The sequence below is a fragment of the Conger conger genome, chromosome 6 (assembly GCF_963514075.1).
Source record: "Conger conger chromosome 6, fConCon1.1, whole genome shotgun sequence".
Taxonomy (NCBI): domain Eukaryota; kingdom Metazoa; phylum Chordata; class Actinopteri; order Anguilliformes; family Congridae; genus Conger; species Conger conger.
The window spans coordinates 24629837-24639898 of record NC_083765.1 but is presented as its reverse complement, the minus strand read 5'-3'; the positions used below and the strand labels follow the sequence as shown (position 1 = coordinate 24639898).

The 10062-nt window shown below is 37.7% G+C and overlaps 2 protein-coding genes across 4 annotated transcripts in view; one reads left to right on the top strand and one right to left on the bottom strand.

Annotated features, from left to right (window-relative positions):
* Positions 1-1255: 1255 nt before the first annotated feature.
* On the bottom strand, positions 1256-9711 carry LOC133130550 (COP9 signalosome complex subunit 2). 2 transcript variants are annotated; one of them, XM_061245206.1, is made up of 13 exons: positions 9193-9711; positions 8030-8149; positions 7839-7916; positions 6806-6931; positions 6251-6340; positions 5957-6034; positions 4892-5066; positions 4153-4331; positions 3975-4027; positions 3468-3565; positions 3232-3314; positions 3060-3118; positions 1256-2170 (listed from the first exon to the last, which is right to left on the bottom strand). In XM_061245206.1, the coding sequence occupies exons 1-13, from the start codon at positions 9241-9243 to the stop codon at positions 2026-2028; spliced, it is 1335 nt and encodes a 444-aa protein (XP_061101190.1). In that variant the 5' UTR covers positions 9244-9711; the 3' UTR covers positions 1256-2025. The 2 variants fall into 2 exon arrangements, with proteins under 2 accessions (XP_061101190.1, XP_061101191.1); XM_061245207.1 differs by having other exon boundaries at positions 8030-8143; positions 9190-9710.
* galk2 (galactokinase 2) overlaps positions 9240-10062 on the top strand; it is a 22543-nt gene continuing 21720 nt past the window's right edge. Inside the window, exon 1 of one of the 2 annotated variants that reach the window (XM_061245204.1) lies at positions 9240-9947. In XM_061245204.1, the coding sequence (XP_061101188.1) occupies positions 9904-9947 (44 nt within the window). In that variant the 5' untranslated portion in view covers positions 9240-9903. The remainder of the gene's footprint in view (positions 9948-10062) is intronic. The other variant, XM_061245205.1, reaches the window with a different exon arrangement.

Sequence of the window (10062 nt, the reverse complement as noted above, 5' to 3'; positions counted from 1 at the left end):
CAACTGTAAGTCACTTTGGATAAAAGCATCAGCTAAATAACAGATTATATAAATTATAGAAGGAAGCAAGAAAAGGGGGGAATCGAGAAAATGTGAATTTGGCAAACGGAAAGTCCTTGCTCTGACAAACATCAGTTACAGACATGGCATATGGGGAGAAGTGACTCCACAGATCGATCATTTACACGCATTCCAAAAGAATACTTTTGCAACAGATGCACTTGCTTTCTTTCTCAAGAAAACTTTGGGAGGCACCCAACCTTGGCTTCTATTTCAATCGATTTCTTGGTCAGCCAAGGAACGAGGTGAAAAATAAGCAATTGGAAAGAGCCCTGGGATTCAAATCCAAATTGAAGGCTTTCTTCTTTTTTCCTTCCCTTACTTCAAGGGGGGAATCCCCAAAATACCAGGATGAAATATGGAGGCCAGTCCAAGTGGGGTTTGGTTCTCAATTACGAAAGAGGAGGGAGCAATTATATTCCCTGCTCCTTTGTTTTTCCTCCCTTCCACTAAGGGTATAAAATAAAGCTTAAAATGATAAAGTAAATAAAGTATAAAATGAAAGCTTCCAGCGAGAAGGAAAATGTGTGCTAAAAAGAGGAGCGAATCAATGCACGTTCATACAGAAGAGGCCATTTTTTTTGTAGGATGAGTTCAGGAGCTTCAGGATCATGATCGCATGTTGAGGAATGGAGATCTTAACTTTGTCAGAAACATTAGCCTACATGTTGTGTTTTTGAGTGAGGTTTAAAAAAATCCCATGTTTTAGAAGACTGACTGGTGTGTTTTTATCACAAAAATAAGTGAAGGTGGTTGATATGAATTCTTCATGAACATTCCAAAGTCATCCAAAGGACAAGCCTCTTACTCTATGTGGGACCTCATACAGAGTATGGTTAACTTCCTGAACAATATGCTCCTGAACTACTCAGCAAACACCGGAAATATGTAGATCATCCAGGCATTTTAAGGACACTGCTTTTAAGAAAATTTGAGGACACAGTAGTTTGGAAGCCGTTTTGGATACGGTAAAGTTTTTATACTCTTGTCAAAGCCAGGCAAGGAAGGATGGCTCTGTTGGTTGAGCAAGGACCACTGTACAGAATTTTCTTTTAAGTTAGAAAATTCATCAGCCCTGCAGCCCTCCAAGACTAGTGTGATCACTACTGTGCATGCAATAGGCTCACAATGCCCACATTCAAAGTGGAGTAAACTTCATTTGTACTGTAAGATGACAGTCCACTAATTCTTCAAATCTTTGAATCAGCAAAATTTTATTTTGATGCTCTGCATTCAAGATAAGTGATTCAAATGAGCTTTTTCATCCCACATCAGAAGCTATGTGCTGGGTTAAACAAATTCTGTGATGACCAGTCTATTTCTGACAAGCACACTGGTCTAATACCCGACAAACATCACTAAAACAAAAACATTAAATACTGTACATAGTATGTTCAACAAAAAAAGGCAGTTACTCTTGCTTTCAGTTTAATAACAAAACAATGCAAAGGAGCTTAAATTCAGGCTATACAATGTTAGAGACTCACCATTTTATTGTGTTGCTAAAGTGGCAACAGGGCCCCAATGTTAAACTAAAATAGCAAGTACAAAAAAGCACTGCTAGGAAAACTGAAATTTTGCAGAATACAGCCAAGATGTGTATTTATTGGGAAAGTATTCAAAATTGGTGAAGATGATGAATTTTACAGACAGAATTCTTTTATTTATCACACATTTATCTAAATACTGTGTTTCAAATCTTGCTTCAGGTTAATCCATCGCCCCATCAGAAAACATTGTTTTGGAAAGGGCTTGACGTCAGAACCACACACATCCCATGTGATTTTGGTTTCTTGAATATGAAAGTAGGTTGTCTTAGGGAAGGGCTGCAGCAGAACAAAAATTAGATGAAAGATGAAAGCACTCCTGTCAAGCTCTAATTACCCGGCCTCATCCAGTGGCTCTTCTCTTTAAAATGTCACCATCACGTAAAGACCATTGTGATTGTCTTACAGAACGTGTCAATCAAGCCAGTTTGCTAACAATGGCCTGATTGAGAGAATTGAGCTGATGGGTCCATTTATCTAAAGCCGTGTATCTGGCTCCTCCTCGCTTCTGATGATCCAGCTCCAGCAGCTGGTTGACTTGGTCAATTCGACCATGAATGGTGCTGCAAAAAGCAAATCAAAAATCAAAATTAATCAGAATGAAGTCTGTCCATCCTGTCAGGTTGTGGTTTCAGAGGATATGCCAAAATAATCTGATAAGATACTTGAATAAAAGAAAGCCTTTCATTTAAACCCAGACTCTACACATGATTACTCTTGTCTTTACATAACAGGTAAAGGACTAAAGTTGTTGTAAAAAAAGAAGAATGAACAGAAACCTAAATCAAGCCTGATGTATCAGTTTCCTGCCCCAAATACTGTCAAGTTACTGTAAATATCAGTATTGTGTCAATTATACTTTTAGTAGTAAACATGGGTTACAGTAAGGACCGATCAATATTAATATAAAAAATAAAATAAAATAAATACAATTATTAATTAGTAAAAGTATAATTTAAAAAAGGACTGGTAACAACCTAGAATAATGTAATAATTGTTTCACCTTCACTGCAGCAGAACAGTTTCTTTGTAAGAAACAAGTATTTATTCTCCATCAAAACAACCAAACTGTAGTGGGGTTTCCATTCAACTGTTTTTATGCAAATTGTGAATTTATGTATAAGTAATCCTAAGTGGAATTTCTTTTTTCACGCTTGGCTAAGGTAGAAAGGTTAGAGATATCAATCTAACTCTAACAGATATCAGTTAGCATATCAATAGAGAAGATGTGATACAGGGTGATGGAAACAGATTCTTTGAATATATGATGTCAAATGCTTCTGCTCCAGAAAGTTCAAAAAGGGCTGCTGCTACTCTTTTGATAATGTAATCTTGTTGCACCCCACACACCAATTTAATTGTTGTTTTTAGATTTTTCAGACAATTGCTTAACATTTGTGAAATCTCTGGGATGGAAAGCTAACTTGAGATTATCATAAGGAAGTGACTTACTTGTCCAATATACACTGTACAAGCAGACTTTCCACATCCGATACATCGATGTTCAACTCCTAAGGAAAACACAGGAGGGGAAGGGAGGTTAGGGTTAGATCTTAAAATTAGAAGTGTTACTGGAACGGATTTATCAGTGTACAGGAAAACAGACCCACAGAAACAATCTTACCTTTGAAATGAATGGTATGTGTATTCTAGTGTAAGGCTTGATTAGTTTGATAAGCACTTGTGTTCTGATGTTCCGTAACAGCTCTGTTGGGAAAAATGTTTTGATAATATTTAGACCTTTCCCATAAATTACATCTAAATTACATCCATGAAATTCACATGCATTCACCAAATCTGAGAATACCAACATAGATCGATTTCCCTCCTCCTACTGAAGAACATGAGATGACAACTTACCCTCGATATGCTCCCTTATGAAAGGATCATCCATTATGTTACTGTGATTTGTTTTCAGAATTTTTTCAAACTCAGTGATGTCATTATTCTGGTAGGCACTGTTTGGGGGAGGGAAAAAAATTAATACAAATCTTTTCTAGACAATCTACACATTGTGTTGACTGGATTCAAAACAACTACGTTTTCAATAGAAAAATGTAAGTGTTGCCATTTTTAAAATTAAACATGGCATTCTTTTTAAAAGTAGACTATAAGCTTTTCAATTGAAGAAGAAACAAAGATCTAATTTTAGAATGCAAATATTTCTCTATGGTATGAGGAAAAATAGCAAACAGGAAATAACTACAGGACGCAGAGCAGACAGAAAATACAGCAGTGTGTCTTACAGCAGAGAACCTTAAAAGCGTACAGAGAACAAAAATGCTTCAGGACAACTTGTCCGGTGTAATGTTTCACAGCACAAGTATGCATCTTATGAACAAACAGGAGAAATATATATACACTTACCTTACTAAGTTTGTCATTGCAAGTATCTCTGGGTCATTTTTATAAGGTTTAGCCTAAAAATGAATGAATATATATTTAATAATTATACCCAAACCCAAAACTCAGCAAGTAGAAATATCGCTTAGTTTTCAGTTATTCATTTCAAGCAGTACTATGCGTTTACAGGAAAGGTTCCTACCTCCTGTGAGTCAAATGGATTTATTCCAGACTTCATCAGCATGTTGGCCAGCACCAAGTACTTCAGACAGGTTGTGCGTCTGGGGCTCCCCGATTCGTCGTAATTTTTAAAAGCCTCAAAGAAGTCTGTGTGCGCTTTCTCAAATTCTCCCTCTCTTAAGTGCATTTTCCCGCCACATTCTGCCAAGAGACAAAGCGAGTGTAAAATGTGGAAGATAATCATTCTGAAAACATCACCTTCAACATTGTCCCCTTCTAGCTAATACGAAGGTCCAATCAACATTATATTTCAGAAATTGTGCCAAAAAAACGAAATGTGGACGACAGGCTAACAAATCCAACAGGGGATATGCTCTTGCATTTTTACCAAAGGATAGGTCACTCTACACAGTGCTTGTAATTCAGCCAATGTAGTTTATATGTGGTTCAGAGTCATGTGAGATTGCCATTGCAGATCTTCCCTTTTCACATTTGCATTTTTGTATTAGTACATTATTTCTCATCTGTTAACATTGGACACTCAATTTTTCACTCAGTTCAGCAGTGCCACCAGCTGGCATGGGGTGGTATTGTTCTTACGGACAAAAGGAACAGGACAATTCAACAGATGAATTTGCAATTTTTCTTTGTTTAAATGCATAGTCAAGTAAGATGCACATATTTAAACTACACCACCTCCAAAAACTGAATTCAACAACAGGGAACTTTCAGTAGTAAAGAAAAGATTTCTTGGCATGTACCTCTGATCACACCCATGATAAGTGGGTGAGGGATTGCAGACTTGATGTGCAAGGACTGCTCGTAGAGGGCTTTAAGCTTCTTGTTGTTCTTCTGTGCCGTATACATCTGAATTTCTAAAGCATAGATCTCCAACAGCTGCGTTCCTTTCTTTAGGTCATCTTCCCCATCATCAGTCTAAACACAAGAAAGGTATTTTACAGTTATGAAAGAGCAGTGTCAAAAGCAAGTCCAGGGACACTTTCATGTTACATCTGAATCATTATCAGACCAATTTCTCAGACTAATCTGTTAGCCTAAAACAAAGTTAAGCAGAGCAAGACCCCACGTGTGAATGCGCAACACAAATCCTGGAATATGGCTGAAATGTACTTGATATTATGTACTTGATTTGAATAAACCCTTCAAAACTATACGGTACATGACTAGAACCTGGAAGGTTAGTGGTTCAAGCCCTGGTGTAACCACAATAAGATCCGCACAGCTGTTGGGCCCTTGAGCAAGGCCCTTAACTCCGCATTGGTCCAGGGGGGACTGTACCCTGCTTAAGCCTGATTTATACTTCTGTGTCGAATCTGTGCAGAGGCTACGGTGTAGCCTACGCATAAGCTGCGTTCCCTACGCTGTAGGTTACGCAGAGGCTATGTGTGTAGTAACATTTCTGGGGAGGTGCGCGTCAGGCTACGCTGGAGGCTACGGTGTAGGGAACGTGGCTTTTTTTCAGGCTTTAGTCTAATCAACTGTAAGTCGCTTTGGATAAAAATCAGCTAAATAACTAATGTAACTGTAATGATGAGATTCCTGGTTGTGGCACGTCCTGTGCTGTGATCCAATATCTGTCTGTAAAGCTCTCTGCTACCTCTAAAACGGACAAAATCAGGAATACAGTGACTGTAGCTCAGTCACTGAAAGCACTTGCTACGAGAGCATGCCAACCCTCACAGTCTCAGTTGGATAAATTAAATAAGTGATTTATTTATTTATTTATAAACCATGATTGAGACAAAATGTATACACAGCACATACAGGACATTTCTGTTTGTTTATTGCATACCAAACGTCCTTACCTGGCAAGACTGGTGCAGCTGTCTGAGTATCTTCTGAAGCTTTCCGTATTCTTCTCGCTCCAAATACAGTTTTCCAAGCTAAATAAAAACAAACAAAACCAAAACAAAAAATAAGAATAAGACCATCTATACACATTACAATGCAGAATTTAGGCAAGGGCTCCAAGGTATGTTTACCACTAAATTGCTGCTCTTGTGTTATTAAATATAGGTTGTGTATTTTCCCATAAATATTTACCGTGGACTCATTTGTATCCACGCTTGGCATAGTTATCCATAAATGACATCCCATACCTTTGTGTTTGTTTTGAACCACAGTCTGTCATTCTTTGCATCCTTTAATGCCTCCAAGGTGGTCTCGTAGAATTCTTGTAAAAGATCCATCTATGAATAAATCAATCAGAAATAACAGTTTCAACTCTTGTAGCTCATTTACATGTGAAATACATGGCAATTCTTTATTTAAAGACACTGTGATTTATTTATTTTTACACACTGCTTTTATATAAATTCTTTCAAACTTGGAAGTAAGAATATGCTAACTGAGAAGACAGAAAGGACAGTCAAGCTTTAGTTTGAGAGAAAATGGAAGATTATGCATTACATCACATTTTTCATACATATAAAAGCAGGTAAAACTTTTGTGTACACATCACAAAAACAAAGAAAATAGCGCAGAAGTCCTGTACATAAGCCAATTACTACAAAATATTTAAGATTTTCAGCTTTCCTCTGTTGCTCATTTTTACACCACACGTGCATTACACAGCAATGGGGTAAAGTCACAACCCATTGCTTTGAGCAGTGTGATACAACACAAAGCGATCGAGCGGAAATCACAATCCATACCTGTTTAGAGGTGGAGATGTAATCAAGGATGGAGTTAATTGATTTCTCTGAATAGTTCCTTGTGACAGCACTCCGAATATAAGTGAGCAGTTGTTTGTATCTGTTCATCATTTCAGGGAAGTTTGTCTGAGTGGGAAAATGATGAAAATGAGTTGCCTTCACAGGCAGAGCTGGGACAATGGTCAATACCTATTAGTAACTCACGTCAATGACATTTGCACTAATATATAGGATATGCAGTTTGCCAAAAGTTTTTTCTGAAGTGGTGGCTCATGAGACAGACGGTCTGGAGGGCCTAAAACTCTTAAAATGACTGTGGGTGGGACCTTTTCAATGCCCATCTGTAAATGGGTAACAATGTCAAGAAAATGTGAAATGAAATTACAGAGTGCCCCAGGATAAAGCATGCATTACACACACAGTGAATTGCAAGGTTTAGATGCATATAGAGTGGAGGTGCTCCCAATTTCTGGCAGTGTGCTGCTATTATTTAATGATATGGGGCACAAGCATTAAAAGATGCCGACTAGTGATACAGAACTGTTAACTGTCCTCTGCCTGCCAGCAACAAGAAGATGAAAGTAAGACTGTAGGAATAATGCATTTGATTTCTTACTGTGCAAAACATTAATGCAGTGGGTGATGGAGTGTATTGTCATGACTTGTGTGCTGCAACCACAGGCATGGGAGGGGAGGTGAGATGTAGGGTTTCCACAGCAACAGTGTTGGGACAGGATTTGAATCCGGAATGCATTAAAATTAAATATAACACATGTCCATTTGCAAGTTAGTGCAGCCTTAGCAGATCTGAGTACAATCATCTGGATTACCATATTTCAGGCTGCAATAATGAAAGTATTAATGAATTGAATTACAAGACATATGCATCTTGACCTGAAGAATTACTGCCACATGATTTACAGAATGCCATGTCTCGAAAGACAGGCTGTTTGCGTAGCAAATAAAAATGGACTGCCTTAAGGAACAGATCATAAAAGTTGTTAAATGTTCGTAGGCATTTTTAATGGCTTACCAATTTGAAGTTTATTTTTATCATCTGTTTCAATGCTTTGAATCCCCATTCCCCCTTTTCACCTTCAAGCTCCAGCACCTGTCAACAAAAAAAAGTTATATTCCACTGTTTAGTTGTCAACACTGGTCTTTACCAAACAACGTAATGGTCTACTATAACGTTTTCTTGAAGAACATGCAGCGAAACAGAACCTTCTGGAAGCTGCTGAGGGCTGCTTTGGGGTCATCTTCTTTCAGCGCTTTGGAATTGTAGTACTGGTTCTCCAAATCAACATTGGGCTCAGAGTTGCTATCTTCTGAGTATTCCTCCAGTGAAAGTTAAAGAAAATTCAGACAGTAATAAATATTAGCTCTGGAGTAACGTCCAGACATGAGACAAAAAAAGAAAAAAAAAAGAAATCACACTGAAACAGCAAATGCTGAATATTAGTAAACAACTTTGTTAGTGCCTTTACAATATAACATCAAAGTTAGGTTGCAAAATCTTGAACAAAAGGTAAATGAAAATTAAAACTGAATTAAATGTTTCCCAATATTTTAACGGCTAGGAAGTCAAATATCGTGCAACTCCCATGCTTAAAACCGGTACCTGATACAAGTTGTCATCCTCGGCTAACCAGACTATTCAAAACCTATTCAAAATATGTATCGACAAACACCGATCTAACTTTGCTAACGTCAGCTATATTCATTCGGAATATACAACTAGACTGATACCAAAATTCAGATTACCCCTTCATCAAAATCATTAGCTAATTGTGCTTGAAAACAGACAATGTGCATTTCTGCTATTCATTTCTAAAGGTATTAGCTATAAAATGTAATTAGCCTTAGCTTAGTTAAACTTCGTGACCCTGTGGTCTATTTATGTATTCGGTGTAATAATAATGCTAACGACGTTAGCCTAGCCTTCCGTAACAACACAACACCAATTGGGTAGGCCTGCACTAGCGAATAGCTAGCACTTCCATTATAAACAACATGCACAACAGTAATAACTCAGTAGCCAACTAGACCAAGCTATACGAGTGTACTACATAATCAGACCACTGATTAATCATCACATAATGATTATATTACGTGAACAATTAGCCAATTTTCGCGACGGACTGCTTTTGCAAGAGAAAAGGGTGTAATAATGCAACATCCCTGAACTGAACAAAATGACAACGCTAGCTAGCCAAGTTAGCCATCTAAGACATATTGCATTGCCACTGTTAGCGGCCCAGCTAGCATTCGCTTTCAGTATATCACATTAGGGAACGTTTCTCGTCTTCGCGAGACGATTTTTCAACTGCCTGTGAAATTTAACGTGTGAACTAAAAAAGCAAATAAACTAATTCAGGCTTTACCAGATCATAATCTTCTTCGTCGTCGCACATGAAGTCATCCTCCATGTCAGACATCTTGACTGCTGCAAAGAGCAGAGATGCTTCCCAGAATTCTCTGCAAGACAGCGACTTCTGGAATGGATTTAGATACTTGTGCTATTGTTTTTAATAGTGGGACATAAAGTAGACAGGACTTAGGAAAGCACTTTTATTTGGGAAAAGTAGGACTATTTGTTGTATAATGTTACCATAAACTCATATAGCTAATTGCACATCTGCAAATGCAATAATCGGTAACTGGAGTACGCTTCAGGCCACCATTATATTTTGTGATACCGTCTTTTAATTTTTCGCTGAACTGGTTTGCCTGATTAGCTATGCGACTAGAAAGTGTTAACTAGTTATCTAGCTATCTAGCTAACGTTAGCTAAAAAAGCAAAACGCCAACCTATAGCGCTAACCAGTCCACCAATTTCCCTATTGAAAGTTAACTATTTTTTATTTTAGCATGAACTAGCTAGGTCAGTTGACTACACTAGCTATAGCTAGTAAAAAAAAATGCTACGTTAGCAAACAGAAGATCCCTTCCGTATTTAACTAACATTACAATTTCCGCGAGTGTGGCGTGACAGTCAGCAGATGAAGTGACAGAAAATTTTGTTCTGTTCTTGGAAAGAAAAAAAAACAAAACACTCGTATTTCATATTGCAATTTCGTATAGCACGGTAACGCAAAATGTCTGAATATACACCAAAGTTGCAGGTCCAGCTGAATGAAAGGTGAGTTTTAAAACAATGAGAGCTATCTTAACTGATAGAACCAAAGAAGTAAATGTGGTGCATAGCTAACTCTATGCCTACACAATGGTAACGATTCGGTTATGGAATAATAAAG